The following is a 20,317-nucleotide window of genomic DNA, read 5'->3' on the forward strand; positions in this document are numbered from 1 at the left end:
TTTTGAAGACCCCACATGCATTGGACGTGCATCAGGAAGACCCCACTTTGGAATGGTGCATGTGGGTTGCTTAGGAGATAATTTTAGTCATACGATTTCTATTTCGTATCAATCCGACCGTTGGAACTTGTTGATCAAACCATCGGGCCACCAGATCTTCTTGATCTAGGGCCTTTGGAATCTGATCTTATTTTCTTTATTTATTTATTTTTTTTGTTATTTTTAGGATTTATTTGATGGTTGATATTGATAATAAATGCTTTATTTTTCTTATTTTGGATAATGGGCCACTTCACTTAAATGAGTGGCGTAGTTGTAATTATGCTGAATTTTTAATTCCAAATTTTTTATTATAAAAGCACATGGGAGGTGGAATTCCAACCCTAATGGTGTTATTGAGAAGAAAGAAAAAGAGAAAAGCTCTCTTGTGTGAAGGAATTTTCCTCCTTGTGTTTTAGGGTTTATGAGAAACTCTCCCTTCGAATTGAATTGTGGAAGGGTAAAAGCTTATTTAGTGGTGGATTCCCCAAGGTAGATCATTCATCTTCGTCTTCTTCGAAAGGTATTCTTCCTCTTACATCCTTCCTCTCTTTTTTTCAAAAAGTATTCTTCTTCTTCTTTTCCTTTCCATTACAACCTTCTAAACCCTAGATCCTTTGAATCCCTAAAAACCTCATTCTTAAAATTTCCATCCATGAATCCAAAACCCTAATCAAAATCTGAATTTTTTTATTTTTATTTTTGGGAAACTCTTCCAAAACCAGAATTTTGGTTGCATCATTATCTATCCACGTGGTTATTGCACTACCCACGCTAGATTGAAAGTCCCCACTTCCAAGTGGGCCACTCTTGAACTATTTTATATTTTCACGCACCGCGTATGTGTAAACCTAGGATATTCATGTTATAAATCTGAATTTTCGAATCTATTATGAGGATATGTTTGATTTTACATGATTGATTGTTGAAATTAATGTGTAATTGATCTCTCATCTTGCATCCTAGGATAGTTCCCATCATCCCACATTAGTACTTCTCTATAATATAATATATATTGAAGATATATAGCCCGAGACAAGGATAGCCCAAGCTTGGCCCAAAATTATTCGGGCTTTTACATTATGGCCGAAGCTCATCCCATGGGCCTAAAAGGCATGCCAGTCCCTTCCCAAATATCCACCAAACGGGCCAAAGTCAGACGCATATAGGAGAATCCTTCTAAAAGTGAAGTGTCCCACATTGATGTATGTGTGAAATCCACGCCAGCACACCATTGTGCCAACTTACTTTATGGCACAAGCACAAAAATGAGGTAGATCGGAATCTCCTATGACCACACCGTAAGAAACAATGGTAATTGAACACGCACCATTAAAAATTTCTTAGGGGCCACAAAAGTTTTGGATCAAGCTGATATTTGTGTTTTCCCTTCATCCATGTCTGTCTGGCCTACTCGACAAGTTGGATGGAAATAAACTTTACAATGGAACCTAGGAAGTTTTTAATGCATTGTTCAATCACCACTTTTCCTATGTTGTGGTCCACCTAAGATTTGGATAGGCCTCTTTTTTGGGCTCATGCCCTAAATAATTTGGAAAAATGGATGGATAGCATGGATAAAACACATAAGTCATGGTGGATAAAACACATACATCATGTGGGGCCATAGTTAATGTGGGGGCATTTTCACACTGGGCTCAAGTGGGGTGGCCTGTAGGATGCAGGGGCACACTCAGAGTGGGCGGCCTGCGGAACCCATGGATAAAACACATAAATCATGGTGGATAAAACACATACATCATGTGGGGCCATAGTTAATATGGGGGCACTTTCACACTAGGCTCAAGTGGGGTGGCCTGTAGGATGCAGGGGCACACACTCAGGGTGGGCAGCCTGCGGAACCCATGGATTTGGGGCACGTGTGAGGCAAGTGGCTCGTGTGAGGCGAAACCCATGGATTTGGGGTCCATGATGAGGGTTCGGCCAAGGACCTAATCCATAGATTTGGGGCCTGCGCTATGAGATAAAGGGATTAATTCGCCATGTTCTATTACCTCGAGCTTTTAGAGCAAGTGGTTAATTGTCCTGTATCAATAGTGCACCGTAACCTATGTGTATATGCAATCCCCGCCAGCATTGCATAGGTAGGCTATCAAAAAAATGACATGGCCCAATTTGATGCGGGTGAAATCCACGCCATCCTACCATTTTGCCAGCTTATTTTAGGGCACGAGCCCAAAAATGAGACAAATCCAAATCTCAGGTGGACCGCTCCATAAGAAACTACGATTATTGAATGCCCACCATTAAAAACTTCTTAGGGGTAACAAAAGTTTTGGATGAAGCTCATATTTGTGTTTTCCCTTCATCCCTGTATGTGTGACCTAATCAACAGATTGGATGGAAAATAAACATTACAGTGGGCCCTATGAAGTTTTTAATGGTGGGCGTTCAATCACCGTTGTTTTCCTGTGGTGTGGTCCACCTGAGATTTGAATCTGCTTCATTTTTAAGAATACCCAAGAATGATCTAGAAAAACTGATGGACAGCTTGGGCATACAACATGTACATCAAGGTGGGCCCAACAGTTAGGGCAGCACCCACTAACGTATTACCAAGTAAAACTTAAAACTGCTCATGTCATAATGGATTGCCTAGTATAGAACACGGCACCAAAGGCCAATATCATGTTGATGTGGCAAAGTTCTATAAGCCCCACCATGATGTATGCATTAGATCCACACCGTCCATCCATTTTTTTAGATTATTTTAGGTCATGATCCAAAAAATGAGGCAGATCCAAAGCTTAACTGGACAAATGGCTACAATTGAAAACTTCTTGGGGCCATGGAAGTTTTGGATCAAGCTGATAACTGTTTTTCCTTTCATCCAAGTCTGTGTGACCTTATGAATAGATTGGATGGCAAATAGACATCATGGTGGGCCCTAGGAAGGTTTCAGCGGTGGGCATCATAGCCCCCACATCTTTCTATGGTGTGGTCCACTTGAGCTTTGGATCTTCCTCATTTTTTGGCTCATGCCCTAAAATGGTCTAGTGAAATAGATGGACGGTGTGGATATAACACATACATTATGATGAGGCCCAAAGAACATTGCCACATCAACACATCTTCTAACCTACACAATTAGAAAGAATGGACCGGAAGTTACTTCGAAAATGGCAGAGTTGTCATTCAGGAAAAAAAAAAATATATCACTCAAAATCACTTACCGCATTCCGTGTTTAGTGTCAAGTCAAGGGAGAAAAGCTTTAAAAAAAAAAAAAAAAAAAAAAACCTATTTTTTCAGTGAAAATCCAAATCCAAATTAAGCACTTAATTTCTTGGATTTACCAAACAAACAGAATTAGGGAAAATCACTGAAAATAGCTTGTTTCAGTGATAAGCACTGAAATTAAGTTTTACGAAACAGGCCCTTTATCACTTTTTTATTTCCTTTTACCATATCCCATACACATTTTGATGGTACTAATGCATTTTGTCTACCTGGGTATGTTTTTCTAAGTTTTATGCTTTCCTGAAGTGATATTTGGGTAATAATAATGTTTAACCTTATAACTGCAAGCACATGTTAACGTGATGGGTCTTTCTGGGTACCCATTTCTGATACCCCATGTCTGTGTCCAACATTAACAAATGTGTCTGTCTAGGTTATTTAGGCTTAAATATGAGAAAGATGAGTGGCAGATACTAAGGTGATCTCTTATTGTGATCAAGCTTATAGTCATATCGCTTAAAAAAACACAATTTCAATTATGACAATCAGATGTAACTAGAGGAACATTCTTTGTAGCATAGATTATTGTAACAAATCAATATAACTAGCTGTGCCAGCCTAAGACAAATAAATAAAACACCAGAACCATGTGTTGAAACTTGAAGGCAAGGATCTGCCTGTTCAGAAGAGTAAACTTGGACGATAAAATTTTAACAATTTCACGGAAGTACCTTCAGGTGTTGCAACTGAGATGTATAAACCCGCTTAGCATACTCAGACAAAAGCTGGCCTAAAGCATCTGTACTGGGAGGTTGTGCTGCACCAAGACCAGCCATCCATCCATCCATGATTGCAGTTGAAAGAAGTTCTAACTGCCCAGTTGTTCCCCCTATAGCATCACCACCGGTGACAGAAAGAAATTCAAAATTCTCCGCGAGCCAGGATCTGATTTGACGTTGCAGCTCACCAGCTGGAGTATGAACAAAGAGAGCAGCAAGCGCCTTGTTTCCTACTGCAAAACTTTTAGCTTCCTCAGTTATCTCCCTGAGCTTTCCACCAGTTACATGTTGCCTCCATATCTCCTGCGCATTTTAAATCATGCAATCTCATAAATAAACTTCTGTGACCCATTCACTCCAAAAATGAAGATCAAGTAAAACACAGGCAAAGACCAATCAGTATCCAAACAAAAAGGCCATGGTAATTTTACCTGATCAATCCCTCGAAGTTTCAAGACAATTGACGAAAATTTGGACTTCTTTTCTTGTTTTATATTCACTTTAAATCCATGAACGTGCTCATCGACCAGAGCATTCCTCCCACTGGGATCATAATGTACTGGAGAACGGCCAGGGCTATTACCACGGCTGGAACTTCTACTACGGCCTGTATTAGTCTTCTCTAGAAAACGTTCAACTGGAGAAACCTATAACATGACAGAACGATCAGCATTCACCTCCACAAAACCTAGTATGAGTAGACACAGACATAACAAAAGTAATAAATAAATAAATGGAAAGAAAGAAAGAGAAAAAAAAGTAAAAGAAAACAAAGAGTAGCATGTTCAGCTTCTTACCTTGATGGATTGAAGTTCTGGTGATCTAGCTAGCAAAGATCTTATATACAGAATCCTAACACGAGAGACAAGCATGGTATCCATTACCCTCCTAGGTTCCATTTTACGGATAAATGAGAAAACAGCATCTCGAATTTCAGCAAGTATTTCATGCTCTCGTGCAGCACCTGCTTTAATGACTGCAGCCAAAACCTGCAACATTGGTATTGAGTGGTTCCTTTTAGAATAAATGGCATAAGGAAAAATACTCATGTTAAAAGACGACCAGAATGAAATAAAACAACTCCATAGTTATCTTTCAAGCAATTGAAAACCTACAAGTCTATAACACATCCTGCCCTATCATATCCTGGATTACGAACGCTGAAAAATGGAAGGCAAGTGAGCATATATCATTGACAAGATATACTTAAACTATTTCCTTTAATCCACCATCTCATGCTCTTTCATAGTGCCACTTTCTAACCGCTAGGGGGACGAGGAGGGCGCAAAAATTGTTATGGACTAAATCATAAGAATTTTTTTAAGTCAAAAATGAATATTTGTCCATGCATTAGGAACAAAAAAAAAATGCACAAGTTGCACTGAGAATTGCTCATGTACAACATTTGGCAAGATATGCAAAAGCACTTGTTTTGAACCTATAGTTGCATGAAGCATGAAGGGAAGTGGCAACCAATTCAGGTGCGGGAGTGGAGAAGTGTCTCTTTCAAAATGTAAAAAAGTAAACAGATAGGAAGCGGGAGCAAGAGCGAGAGGCTGAAGCGGGGATTCCAAGAGGTAACAGCATCTAGCTAGAAGGATCCTGCAACAATGTGAACCAACTAATTCCAGTTCATGTTGCCAGTAGATACAACGTGAATCAGCATGTAGTGACAGAAGTGGCGAGCAATTTGAATATTCAATGAGAATTCTCTATTTCAACATCAGAAGCAAATGGAAAACTTATTTTTCAAGAGATGCGCTAATGATGAGAGAATAAGAAAAGAGAGCTAACTCATCAAGGTAATAGAGGGTTAGGATTTTATAGAAATCACAAATAACTCCTAAAGTTTCCACACATTCTAACCATATAACCCCACTAGGATTAATTCAGTCTACATAACACAATAAGTATCATTCGATTAGAATTCTGTACCCAGTTGAAGTAATATGATAATCGCACAACATATCATTCAGTGGCACAATAGTACAGTGTTAGAGAAGATGTAGTTGTCACATCAATATATCATCCTTGCCAAAATCTAATGGATTATAATTAGAGGATAAAATCAGTTACTAAAAAACTATATTTATGCAATCAATGTTCTTCTCAAAATAATAAGAGAATAGTTGGTAAAAAAAGCAGCAACCGCCAACGAGAGAGAGAGAAGCGTGACACTAGTACAAGACAAGTATTGCCCCACAAGAGCGTAGCCCCCAAATCAAGGCACTCGCTAGTCACAGCAAACAAGTTAACTCCCACTTATCCATGGTTAGGAATAAACCTGCAACTCTTTATACCAAACTACGATACACATATTGGAATCTGTATATGCTAGTCCCAAAAAAGATACAATGTGGGGCGTACGTATCAGACCCGTATTGGAATCTATCATTTTTGTGTGGGTCTTTGTGTGTTTTTAACATGTATACAATGGTGTATCGGACATTCTTTGATAAGAATGTTGTCTGTCAGCTTGACCTTCTGAAAGTCAACCAAATCAGCCCTAATCGAACACAAATCAAGCATGATTTGGTGGACTAGAGCCCATTACACAAATACAAATTTTAAATAAATAAATAAAAGGATTAAAAAATGAAACAAAAGTGGTGGTTTTATCCCTTCTTTCAACATTTCTTAAAATGGTTCACTCTACTTCGATTCGGTGAACCTCACTTAGACCTTGTGTTTTGAACCTCAAAATCTAGTCTAAAAATAGTTTCTAAGCTTACTCCATGATTGAAATGAAGAAAGAAGTGAGAGAGAGAGAGAGAGAGTTGAAAATATAACTTCCAAAATGTGGCCTTTATGGCTGTATTGGCAGCATCAGTCCCATCTAGGTGCCGATATGGCCCATTTTCTTCATAATGGAATGACTGACCCCATATCATGTAATGTGGCCGATACAATTGCAATATGATAGGTACAGTCATATCGTAACTGATACTTAAAACTATGCATAATACTGTTATGATAGACATCCTCTCATCAATAATACATATGTGATATGTACATCTTTATGAGGAGATTCAGGCATTTTTTACAATCTTTGATACTTAGATACGGCATGCAGATGAAATGGGGACAGCATGAGGATGAAATTTACAATTCATTGATGTATCATGTATAAGAGATCTATAGAATACGGATACATTAGTTTCTGGGAACTCATTGGTCACACCCATAGCATTAGGCTGAGAAACAATGCTACAAACATGCAGGAGAAACATCATCATATTCAATGCTATAGCATTTCACCAAGATATCGGAAAGACTGGCGAGAGAGACAAAGCACAAAGCATAATCATCTGCAAGGAGAAAAAGGTTTCCTGACAACAATTTTTATCAGTGTTTCAAAACCGGACTGAACTGGACGGTCCAAGCAAGTTTGGACCAGAACAGCGACAAAAACAGGCTGGGCCTATAATACTCGGTTAGTTGAGTTGAGCGGGTAGCCATTTTGTAACAAAAAGTGCAACTACATCAGCCAAAGCTTGAACCTATGACTTCCACTTTGAATCAAAGGCTCCAACCACTGTGCTAAGAGCATATAACTTGTTAATTTCCTATATTTTTTTATGATCTTAAATTAAACAGTTTCCCGGCTGAAAGAGACCACTGTGCATCAGACCAGTTGGACTAGGTAGTCTGAACCAAACAGCCACGAAAAATGGGATCCTGTCTGGGTTTTGAAATATAGATTTTTGCGACTTCTGCTGTGATTTTGGTATTTAATTCAAATCATATACAAAGCGAATAATGATAGGATTTTTCTAATATATGAAGTGGGAGTGTATGAAGTGGGAGAGGGAACGCAAATGTGAGGCAATGAGTAGGAGTGAGACCATCACCTAGGATAGAAAATGGCTTCCACACCTAAGGGTTTGACATTAAATAAAGGCCAACCTACCTTAAGACCTCAACCAACTTGTATTCTTCTACAAAAGCTTGAGGGCAAAAAGAATCCTCAAGGAAACTTACTTTCCTTTCAACCAACTTAACATATAGATTACAGAAACGAGTACAATAAATATATCAGATTACTAATCTAATATCCATGTTCATTAACTCGAGTAATTCCATGTGCATACCAGCATCAACAGCTTGTTTGCTCCATCAGCAATGGTGGCAAGACTGTCATATTGTTCAGGATCAAATTCCGTTAGTGCAGAAGTGAGATATTCTCCTGCAGGGGTTGTCTTTACTTTCTCAGGACCTGACTTCACTAGAGCTACTGTGCCTTCATTCTTATCAGGGGCTGACATCAATGGAAGAACATCAGGGGAATGCCCTTTGGTACTTTCGGTCCTGCAAACACATCACCCAAAAGAAGTACTTTAAGAATTGCCTGCCAATACATTACCACCAAAAATGTAACCTCAGAAAAAATCCCTTAGGAATTGCTTGCCAATACATTACCACAAAAAAAGCAACCTTAGAAATTATGAATGCACTAAAAACACCACAAGAAGCAGAAACAATTGCATACCTGCTCAGCTCTTGAGAATGAGGAGTCACCAGTCCTTTAGCAGAGGGACTAGATATCTACATCAAAAATGGTTGCAATAGAAGACAATTAGAAATCACCACAATCTCGTTAATCACAACTTCTAAACAAAACAAGCATATTCACACCCCCACCCCCCAGGAAAAAAAAAAAAAGTGATCAACAAAGCATGGGACTCAATTGCTGCACAAGGAAAACATTTCCAAATCTTGGGTTTTGGTGATCTGAAGTTTCCAAACAAAAACCCATTTTTGGGGCTTTTCGAATCTTGGGGGGGGTGTCTATTGATGTATATTGGTGGTTTTCAACTCAATACCACCTCCAAATAATGGATATATGGATTTGGGCTTTAGATTCTAGAATGCGCACTTATATAATTATATATAACATTTACATAACACTGCCATGATATTAGATTAAAGTGTTCACAAATTCAGTTAGAACGTTTTCAGAGAAGCTAGGGTATCTCACAAAGAATTTGAATTAGGTAATATTAGCACTTCAAATTTAAGTGTTAAATAGTAATATAACATTGATTGTTTTCAAGATAACTAAAGTATTTCAAATTTCAGCATAATGGTGGACACCAACGTGAGGTTGTTCCAAATTTGAAAAAAGAAAAAATCGCCTTGAGGATCTTGAACCCGATTGCCTCTTCCTCAGGCTATGAGATAAAGTATAGACATTCTTTCTCCTTGGCACAAAGCCAAGAAATGGTTAAGTCTAAAAAGAAGGAGAAATTTGTTTTCGTCCACTACAATTTCAAATTGCGGGACATAAATCAAGCAAGAGTAATGAACAAGAAGTTTAAGTTCTATGATTCAATGAATTTGGATTATATATTTGAGGAGGATGATCCGTTAAGTGAATGGCTGTCAAAAGAGAATAGCCTACTCTGAACAGTCTGAGTTTTTTCAACAATTCGAACATGAACTTAGATGACATAGATATACCAATTTCTACATCACAACAAAAGCGATGGCAATCGCAAATGATTCCATGGAGCCCTATTTTTAGGAGGAATATTTCCGATAGGGAATTTGAAGAGATGGTTCTTTTGCTTGAAATGTTATCGAAGATTTCCCCACTTTATCAGAATCGGATTCCTTGAGATGGTGTAAGCTGAAGATAGGTTCTTTCTTGGTGAGATCCTTGTATTGGTTCTTGTGCTCGGGTGAGGATCATTCTAACATTGCGGCAATGGCATCCCTTTGGCATTACGGTGCTCCTATGAAGGTGGTGGCTTTTGGTTGGCTACTAGGCGGAAACAAAGTGCAACAATAGACAACCTTTGTAAGCGAAACATGTTATCTCCCAAATGTTTGCTTGATGTGCTTCAAAGATGCAGAATCTACGGATCATCTATTCATCCATTGCGTATTTGCCAAGGAGGTGTGGTATCTTCTTCTATAATTTTTCGGGGTTCTTTGGGTGTTCCCGAAGACGATTGACGAGTTTCTCATAACTTGGCATGGAGAGAGGATAGGAAAAGAAGGGAAAAGGCGGTGGCGTTTAAGTTTATTAGTGACTTTATGGGCTTTGTGGTTGGAAAGGAACCAGCGTTGCTTCAACAACAAAATGAGTGAGCCGGTGCAAGTTTCAATAGGGCAATTCTTAATATCAAGGATTGGGTGGAAGCCTAGATTTTTAAATCTTCTCTACCTTTCCATTTGGGGGAGTTCTGTTGGGTGGGGTTGTATTTTTTATATAGGACGTCTCCTTTGGCTTCAGCCTTTTTAATGTATCATCATCATTCAAAAAAAATATATCCACATGGTGCTAGTAGCAGTTGCAGTGCTCACACAAATGATGATGGAAGTGAGGTTGTTGGCACTAACCTGGCTAAAGGCATCCACGTATATGATTAGGAAGGGGGTCAATGTGGTGATTGAGGGTAAACCTATGCAAATGAGCTTGGTAAATAAGATGAATAGCCTAATTCTGGCCCAAATGGACATGGAAGTAGCAGTGCAGCCACAGGATCGAGAACACCGGTTAAGAAAATGGCATACGGGCGCAAGGCTTAACCTAGTTATGAACGGGGGTATGGAGGAGACTATGGCTATGGCCCTTATGGATCTGGACCTACCCTAAGAGCAACACTCCCAATAGCCAGAGTATGGGCTAGCCTTAGTATGGATATTGAGTCTATACCGAGAGAAGCCTCTCAGTCACAGTATAAGTTTCAAGGTGACAGAAGCAGGAATGGCTACATTGATATAATCTTAGATATGGGTGAGGACATTATCCTCATCCGTATCAAACATAGATGGAGATGGAGATGGGTTACAGTCAGCATGTAACTCCATTTGGTATTGATTGACACAACGAATAAATAGGCATTCTGAAACTGTATAATTTAATCAAGTTGTCTATGCATTTTGGACTTATGTCATCATGTCAGCCTGCTTGGGTTGTTTGATTAATCTATATTTTGTAAATTCTAGCTTCTAGTTCCATGTGTTGGCTAATTATTATAGATTTAGGTTAAAATATGTCAGCACCTAAATTTCTCTCAATGTGTGTTTAAATTTGTGTGGCTAACAGAATGTAAGTTTAATTTGATTATTTGTGTTTTTATTTTTTATTTTTCTAAATTTTCCATATTTTTCTCAAATTTTTGCTTCTTTTTTTTCCTGGTTTTTTCTCGATGTCAATGATGCGACTCGGTCAATACCCAGACAAGTTACACTTCAAAACCAACTTTTAAAGCATTGGTCCCACATGTATCATATGTGGTGACCTTGCCTTCCATTAAGATGTATTTGAGAAAACACATGAACACTTTTTGTGCTAGTTGCTCTCCAAGATGGGACTGACCTTTTAGACCTCATCAAATCTCGCACATGCGACCAAGGTGTCCCGTATCGGTATCGGTTGGCGTAACGGTGCCCTCCGAAACCGATACGGATACGGGGGCGTAACGGCGATACGGGGGCGTAACGGCTCGTAACGGCGCAAATATTTTTTTTTGCCAAAAAAATATGAAAAAATATGGATTAAATCCGGAATATTCTAAGCATTCCAAATATGCATTCATTTATAAATTGGAACATGTTTATGGTGGTGTAACGGTCCACTCTTTGGTGAGAAGTTGTATCGGACTGTCTGATGAATTTATGAACCAGATAACCTAAATTTGACTACAAAATTCATATATTTAATTTTCTAAATATATAATTTATATACTTAACAATTTGATATCGTTTCTCCCAATAGTTTTTTAAAAAAATGAAATTAAATTCAGATAGATGGCGTTGCCAATTTGGGGCTGACTTGGAGGACTAATCCATGCCCCAAATCAGCCTCAAATTCATGCAATTTATTGGCATTATCCCACCTATAAATTGGTGGACATTTATTGGATAGTGAATCATGAAAAAAATCAAAAGGCCCTATTTTAAAAAAATAAGCGTCCACAAATTAACAATTATAACTATTCAAACAATTTGATTTTGGCATTGTGAGTTAGCATCTATAGTTCATAATTTAATTGGTAAATTTTAAGTTAATACATGTCTTCTGTACAATTTTTTAAGGGCCCGAATTAGGCGGGACTCGGATTGTGAAGTGTAGCACACGAGTGTCAAAGCTTTTTGGGCCCCACCATGATGAATGTGTTATATCCACACCGTCCATCCATTTTGCCAAATAATTTTAGGGCATGAGCCCAAAAATGAGGCAGATCCAAAGCTCAGGTGAACCGCAGCATAAGAAACAACAATAATTAAACGTCCACCATTAAAAATTTATTGGGGGCTACAAAAGTTTTAGATCAAGCTGACATGTGTGTTTTCCCTTCATCCACGTCAGTGTAACCTACTTAACAGGTTAGATGGAAAATAAACATTACAGCGGACCATGTAACAAAACAGTGCAAGTGCACTGTTCAGCGTGCACCGCAGAACACAAAAAAAAAAAAAATAACAGTAAGTGCCTGGCTATGAAACAACCACGCAGTCCATTCCGATTTCGACGCTAGAAATGAAAAAGAAGAGAGAGGGAAACCGAAAAGAAAAGAGGGAAAGAAGAGGGAGAGAGAGAGAGAGGAAGAAGAAGAAGAAAGAAGCTACGGCCGAAGCCGCAATAGGGCCACAGCTCACAGCCATGCGGTCCATTCCGTTTTCGATGCCGGAAAGGAAAAAGAAGAGAGAGGGAAACCAAAAAGAAAAGAGGGAAAGGAGAGAGAGAGAGAGAAGAAGAAGAAGAAGAAGAAGAAGAAGACAAAGAAGAAGCTGTAGCCGCAGCCACAGTAGTCCGAGAAGAAGAAGAAGAGGAAGAAGAAAGAAAGAAAAGGTATGTATTTTTTTTCCTTTTTTTTTTGCCCGGTCAGTAACGGCTGTTACGCCCGTAACGGGCCCGTATCGGCTGATACGGGTACAAAAAAGGGGAACGGCCGATACAGCCCCGAATCGCGTAACGGGTACCACCATTACCGATACGTATCGGCCATTATGACCGATACGTAACCGATATGGGACACCCTGCATGCGACACATTTGGACATGTGCATTAACCTTACCGTCCGTTGATATCTATTTAAACACACAAGCATGCTCATGCATACCATGAGTGCTACTCGACGGGCTTGGAGGTTGTGTTTTTTTTTTTGAAAGGTTCAATGGGCTTGGAGTTTGAGTGTAGACCCCATCAGATGCCACATATGTGACACGTTGGGATGTGTGCATTAATTTTACCATCCATTGATGTGTATTTAAACACACGTGCACGCTTACACACCATGAATCTAAGGCACTATTGAATGGGCTTGGAGTGAGTGTGGAGATTTTCCTCTTATAGTTGACAAGATTAGAGACTTGACATTGAAAATGAAGGGATATTTTATGGAACTTATGGAAAGGGCAAATGACGAATGAGAGTTCCAAGGGCCTTGCCAAGGAGGCATTTTGCAACAGTAGATTTATATAGGATCATTGTTGCTCTCTCCTATAATTTGTAGTTGTTTTAGCTTTTAGCTTGAATAAACTTCTTCAGTTACCTATAGAGATGGCTAAGGTGGCATTTGGAATTTGGTGGGGCTCCTGGTGTCTGGGATGGAATGGGAAATGGAAATTGTTTTAAGCAGGATTCCATTCTCTGATTATGCGCGTCCTAGGTAAAAAGTGCACAAGAAGGTTCCCAACCAGTGTTTGAATTATCTCCGATATTATCAAAATATCTCTGAGATTATCTTTATCTCCAACTCGGTGATACCGATAACACTGGTAGCAATACCAATAATGGTGGTAATATCAGAAATTTCAAGTATTAGCAATGTATCACTAAGTATCACCAACGCATCAATATCGCTAATGTAATCACCAATATTTTCAACTATATAAATTCTAGGTATTGCTTGTATTGCCAATGCATCAATATCGCCAATGTATCACCAATATTTTCGACTATGTAAATTCTACGTAATGCTTGTATCACAAGTTATTTCAATAATATCACCAAAGGTTTGGCTCTAGTGAATCATGTCACCCTTCTTTTCTTTTTTCTTTTCTTTTCTTTTATTTTTTTTTTTAATTAAGTTTTTGTGAAGGAAGCCTTGGGAACTAACAAACTTCCAAATTCACCTTAAAGTACAACAAATCCTTGGGTAACCCTAAATAGCATAGCCTTCAGTAAATGTAATATGAAGGTAATGGCGGAGCATATATATTCGAGTGAAGAGGATGACCTGGGGTGATCCGCTTAACGAAACTTTCTCTGTCAGTCTGTCAAATAGCTTCTCATTTTCTTCATGCAACCTCTGAGGAAAATACATCAAGTTAAGCCAAAGACTGAAAATAAATGAAAGATATACATCACAAATTTCACATGCAGAATTCAAAAATTAACTAACAGAACCAAAAAGTGGCTCCTCTTAGCATGGTTGTATGGGACCCTAGGATGGAAAGCAGCATCCTATGGATAACCATCGTGCCAGAAATAGCATTTGGTTAAGTGAATCATCCAGATGAAGAACGTCGATAAATAGAAAGCCATTACAGAAAAATAATTCAATTGAATCAAATAGAAAGACTTGAGCTTAGGCGTAGGCCGCAGAAACCTACTTAACGCACAATAAGAAATTTATCAAATAAATCTCCTCATCCATGCACTTGTCACCTTGCATAACTGTCAGACCAACCATGCATGATAATTTTCAACGCAGTGTTCCTTCTACCCCAATTCTACACGTGCAATGAAACTAGAAATCATTGATTCGCATTAACTATGAGTGGAAAGTTATATATTTGTTCCACGCAACACCTGTTCCTTTTCTGTATAGTGACTGAAATTTTATTTTATTTTTTTAATGGTTAGGCCAAAATTTTATTAAAGCAGAAAAGGAAACAAACAAGGACAGTGACTCAAAAGCTATCGACGATGAGAGGTCATCAAATCCATTATAGGCAATGCCACGGCCCCCCTACAATCCTTGATTTGGTCCATGCTATACCCAGCAAAGACCTTCAAACCAGCTGCCTAGTATAAAAATAAAAATAAAAAAGCTCATTGTTTTTGGGAGTGGTGACGTAAATTTATCAAAAGCAAACAGAAGTAACGCATATATCATATTGACCCAACTCCTAAGGGCTCATCTCAATTCCAGACCACAAAATGATTTAAGTCCCTGAGATCAGGAAATAACTCAACCCTGGCCTTTTGGAATACTGCCTCCATGGTACCACATCTGTTATTCAAAGTATGATTGTTACATTCTTTCCATAAATATCAGATCACAGTCAGTAAGGATGGACCCCACATTCATCTTTTCATGTTGCCCTTGGAACCCCAACTCCAGGCAAACACCACCCCACCAACCACTTGGGGCATGACCCAGCACATATCAAAATGGGCCAAGAACTTCCTCTAGAATGTAGAAACAATCTCACAACGAATGAAGAGATGATCACCAGTCTCCACATTTTTTAAGGCACATGATCCAACCATTTGGGATCAACATATTCCTATCGTGTGGGGATGCTCACTGGCTAGAATTTTATTCTTAGCCTCTAGCTGCCCAAAAGCAATCACCCTCGGAGAGCCCAGGAAACACCAAATGGTAGCCCGGTGGCAGCACGATAATACACATTTCACCCCAAAGAAGGAACCAATAGAAATACTTTATCATGAATTTCCCTGTGGAATCAAGCTTCCACGGCCACTTATCTCTGGAAGAACTAGATTTGTTATTCAGATTTGTTGCAAAATGTTCAGTTGCAGCGCTCGTTCTAAATTGGCCATAGTCCAGCCCACACTTTTCAAACCAAGCAGATTAACCTGAGAATCACTGGAGTCAACACAGCCAAATCAAGGGCCTGGTTACTGGGTGGGGAAAACTAGGTGAATCCTGGTTTGTCTGCGACTCAAGATTCAGTTTGACTCGGATTTGGTTTCAACTTTCAACGAGTCAGGCAAGTTAGCGAAAGGGCACTTTGGTGGTGGGTATAACAAGAGGACGAAGAAGAAGATGATCATAACAATTAACAATGCATGCCCAAATATCTAGATCTAATGGACCTCACCACAGATGGTAGACGCCCAAAAGCCAAAGAAGATGATAATGACAATGCTGTTGGTGGTGGTGGTGCCATAGTAGTGCTGAAAATAATGGGTCTCACCATCACAATGGATGCAAAATAATCTTTTAGGTTGGAGGATGATCCTAACCCAAAATCTTGTTATGGGTTTCACCATGGGGGTGGGATGGCCAAAAATCTTTTAAAATGGAAAATCCTAATAAAAAATCTAATAAACAAATAAATATTTTTTTTCTTGACCCTCCTAGTCCACTTAGTTACTTGGTACGAAATGGATCAACTTCGCCCGAGGGCTGAAAGTCCCAAGCCAAGTGCTGGTGTGAAAACTGTGGTCCAGCCAACAACACAAGAAGCCACAAGAACTTCTCTTTCACAAAGTACCCAGTGCCATACCTTGAAAAGGGCTTCAATTTTCACCAACATCATCCGAGTCACCACAAAGAGATCTACGAACATTCACCAGCCCCCGAAAAAGCACAATGCATAAAGAAATGATCCAGTGATTCCTCATTACAAAGACAGAATACACACATTGGTGATGATCATCTTTCTGCTCCTTAATTGATGGATGGTTAAAACCTTAACCCTTCTGATAAGCCAACCAAAATCATTGGAGGAGGGCCTAAGAAATAATGCCATACGCCAGCCATTGGAGCCTGGTACTTTCCCCTAACCTCCTCTACCAACTGATAACATCCATTTATTTCAGCTGTATGTAAATGATAATGTGGGTAACTTTAGGCTTGCCACTGTCAAGAGCATCAAAACCTTGAAACCTCATTCTGGTGGAAAACTATTTCAAGCACATGTTACTAAATGTGGTAATCTTTTTTAACACAAATGCTTTAATAAGTCGAATCCTGTGACATTTCAAGTTAAACAACTTTAGACAACTAACACCTTGTCTTCTCCCAGAATATCTACCAGATTCAAGTTTATAATAATGCTGTAGAGAGTACCTTCATAAATTTATTTATTTTTGAAAAAAATAATAATGCTGCAAATAGCTCAACAAGTGATATTTATTGAAGTACATCACTATATGACCTGAGAAATCCAAAAGATTAATATACTAATAAATAAGACACGATCATAACCAAAAAAAAATTGTTGACTGATAATGAATGGATCAACTGGACCGGACAATTGGACCAGCTCAGAATGGGATTCAATCCAATGATCAACTTTATCAAACAAAACACTACCAACTTTTCGACCAGCATCCAGTTGCTTATGTCGTATCATTTTATTCGTTTAGCGTGTTACTGGTTGAACCAGTTAGCCAGTTGGTTGGACCTGTTTGGACGAACCACCAACAGAAACAGGTCGAGGTCGGTCTGGGTTTAAAAACATCAATATATACAGCATACCTCAATAAGTGCATCCCGCTTTGAGAGTTCTTCTTCAAGTTTTTTTGTAACAGCTGAAGAATCATTGCTGTCTGCTGTTGCCTTGGGCGTTGACAGAACCCCATTAGACCCAGATTCTGACCCAAGAGTTGACCTAGCATCACTAGAATGGATGGCTTCGTTAAGTTGTGATTCAACACTCCTGACTTTGGCCTGCATAAATAAATAAATAAATAAAGTAAAATTATTTTCTAATAGGTAGAATGAAGAAAGAATAATGAACTATCATGTTAAGAATAAAGAACAGCAAGTCAACTTTCACAATTTTCAGGTTAAGTTGTTATCCAGTCCATGTGGAACTTTCATCTCAGAAAGAAAAATCAATCTCTGGTGTGTTCTGAAATAAATTACCATCCACAAACATGTTCTTTTGAATTGAAATAAAATGGTTTCCAATCAATCCCTTGATATTTATTCTTAGGGATTAGTTGGTAACCAGTTTTACAGCATAAGATTGGCCCGTCCACAAACTTGATGAAAAACATTTCTTAACAAGCACATCAAAAAACAAAACAAACTACAGCATCCGAGTTGTATTTGTTCTCAAGGATGATATAGTTAAATTTGCCTACTCCAATCCAATTGGAGTAGAGGACCCAAACAACTGGAGGCAAAGGCATTGCTAGAGGGGTTGAAATTGTTCAAGGGTTCTATAGGTGAGCCCTGCTTGTGGAGCCCAGAGTGTCAGCGACGAAAGCGATCTTCTGCAAAGAAGAGAGCAGAAGAAGAAGATCAGTCTATTCACCATCCTTAATGTCCCTCCGAAAAAGAGAAACCAAACTCCATCAGCTCTGGAAAAGGAGAAACAATTGGAAACAAGAACGTTAGGATTAGGATAAAGTGAAGTTAAAGACGGGAATGAGCCTTTGAGGGGCGAGGGACCACAACAAGTGTTGAGCCAGAATCTGATTCTTTTTCCGTTCCCCACAACAAAGGAGAGATTGGGGAAAACTGAGGCAGCTGGCGTATCTTCTTCCCTCCAGAGGTAAGAAGACCTATACTCTACGCCATACTTCACAGTAACAACCTTTTTCCAAAGGGTATCTTCCTCATAAACAAAGCACCAAATCCACTTACCTAACAGTGCAGAATTAACGGAGTCCATCCACTTAATACCTACACCACCTTCAGAGACATGTTTACAGACTTCATCCCATCTACGGAGAAGGAATTTGGAGATGGGGGATCCACCTTGCCATAGAAAAGATCTCCTGAGATTGTCTATCTTATACAAAACCGATTTAGGGCAGCAGAATAAAGACATGAAATAAAGTGGCATACTCGATAGGGAGGATTTAATCATATTAATTCTGCCTCCCAAAGAAAGGAGATTACCTTTCCAGGAGGATAAAGCTTTCCAGCACCTTATCCCAAAGGTGTAACACAGGCCTACCAATACACAGCGGAAGCCCTAAGTATCTAGAGGGAAAAGACCCCACGCGACAACCAAACACACTTGCCAGTGCTGAAAGATCCTCACCCAATATATGAATGTCAAGGAATTCACTTTTAGCTCAGTTAATCTTAAGACCAAAGACAACCTCGAACCAGCATATGGCCATGGCAAGACAGATTATAGCCGTTTCAGATGGTTCGCGGAATATCAGCGTATCGTACACAAATTGAAGATGATTGATCTTTAGGGGAAAGTTGTCCACTAAGAACCTCTGAAAAACCCCGTTTCCTGCCCCTTGGAAAGCATTCTACTAAAAGCCTCAGAAACAACAATAAAGAGGAAAGGAGATAAGGGATCCCCCTGCCTCAGCCCCTAAGAGGGAGCCCCATTAATCAAAATGGAACTTGGTTGGGGAGACGCGAGAAATCCATTTCCTCCAAGTTTCCCCCAAGCCCAACCTACCCAGCATGTAATCCAAGAATTTCCAGCGTACCCGATCATAAGCCTTTTCCTAATCTAGTTTACAAATGATGCCATCTTTTCCTTCATGATGTTAAGTATCAATGCATTCCTGAGTCAGCAGAGCACAATCCAGAATTCGTCTCCCAAAGATAAAATCACTCTAAAAGGAGGAAATAACTTTAGGAAGCACTTGCCTAATCCTAGTGCTCAGGGTTTTAGCTAGGATCTAAGGATATCAGCTCCTTCGAGTTTGGGAACCAAGGCAATGAAGGAAAAGCCCATCTCCTTTGGGATTCACCCAGAATGAAAGGATTTAGGATATTTGGCATGAAACCAATGTGAATCTACCATCCTATGCATCTTTAACATGCATTTTTCTCTTTTTTATTGATAACTACAACAAAAAATTTATTATCTATGAGGAGAGGGTAAAAGTTGAGAAGTTCGCTGATCATGGCCGCATGAATCGGCATGAGATTTGTAAAGCCTGTGCCATCAGAGGACAATTGACGTAGGGACTATGCCTATAACATCATGTTGATATCTTCTTTTTTCTGGAAGCTCATGTTGATATCATGTTGATGTTGTAATGACATAAGCAAGATGGTGCCATCTATTGGGTATTTTGAGAAAGAAAAGGGATATGGATGGTTATCTTGGGGTCTACTTTTTGTTTGGAAACTCCTGTAGAACGTTTAAATAGACAACTCAGAAAAGATGACTAAGCGCAGCCTAGCAATATTGAATTGTGTATACATTTAGTAGTTTTTGTATAAGTTGTAGAGAGAGAGAGAGAGAGAGAGAGAGAGAGATGAAAGAGGAGGAAAAGTTGAGATAGAGCTCAAAACGTGAGCCCCCTCTTTTTCTGATTCTGTTTATATGTAAGGTTTCCCCCATTTACAAATTACATCATGACCCCCTAATAAATATAAAATTACACATAAGACTCTACTTCGCATATTTACAGCTAAACCCCTACATAACAAATAAA

The 20,317-nt window shown here is 39.1% G+C and overlaps 1 protein-coding gene across 2 annotated transcripts in view; it reads right to left on the bottom strand.

Annotated features, from left to right (window-relative positions):
- The window catches only part of LOC131235407 (kinesin-like protein KIN-14B), a 60,312-nt gene that overhangs the window by 13,948 nt on the left and 26,047 nt on the right, over window positions 1-20,317 (bottom strand). For both annotated transcript variants that reach the window (XM_058232586.1, XM_058232590.1), the window contains exons 13-19: window positions 17,430-17,621; window positions 14,211-14,282; window positions 8,507-8,562; window positions 8,109-8,325; window positions 4,815-5,006; window positions 4,449-4,664; window positions 3,970-4,320 (exon numbers count right to left, since the gene is read on the bottom strand). In XM_058232586.1, coding sequence (XP_058088569.1) covers window positions 3,970-4,320; window positions 4,449-4,664; window positions 4,815-5,006; window positions 8,109-8,325; window positions 8,507-8,562; window positions 14,211-14,282; window positions 17,430-17,621 — 1,296 coding nt within the window. The remainder of the gene's footprint in view (window positions 1-3,969; window positions 4,321-4,448; window positions 4,665-4,814; window positions 5,007-8,108; window positions 8,326-8,506; window positions 8,563-14,210; window positions 14,283-17,429; window positions 17,622-20,317) is intronic.

This window comes from Magnolia sinica, chromosome 2, assembly GCF_029962835.1.
Source record: "Magnolia sinica isolate HGM2019 chromosome 2, MsV1, whole genome shotgun sequence".
NCBI classification, from domain to species: Eukaryota; Viridiplantae; Streptophyta; class Magnoliopsida; order Magnoliales; family Magnoliaceae; genus Magnolia; species Magnolia sinica.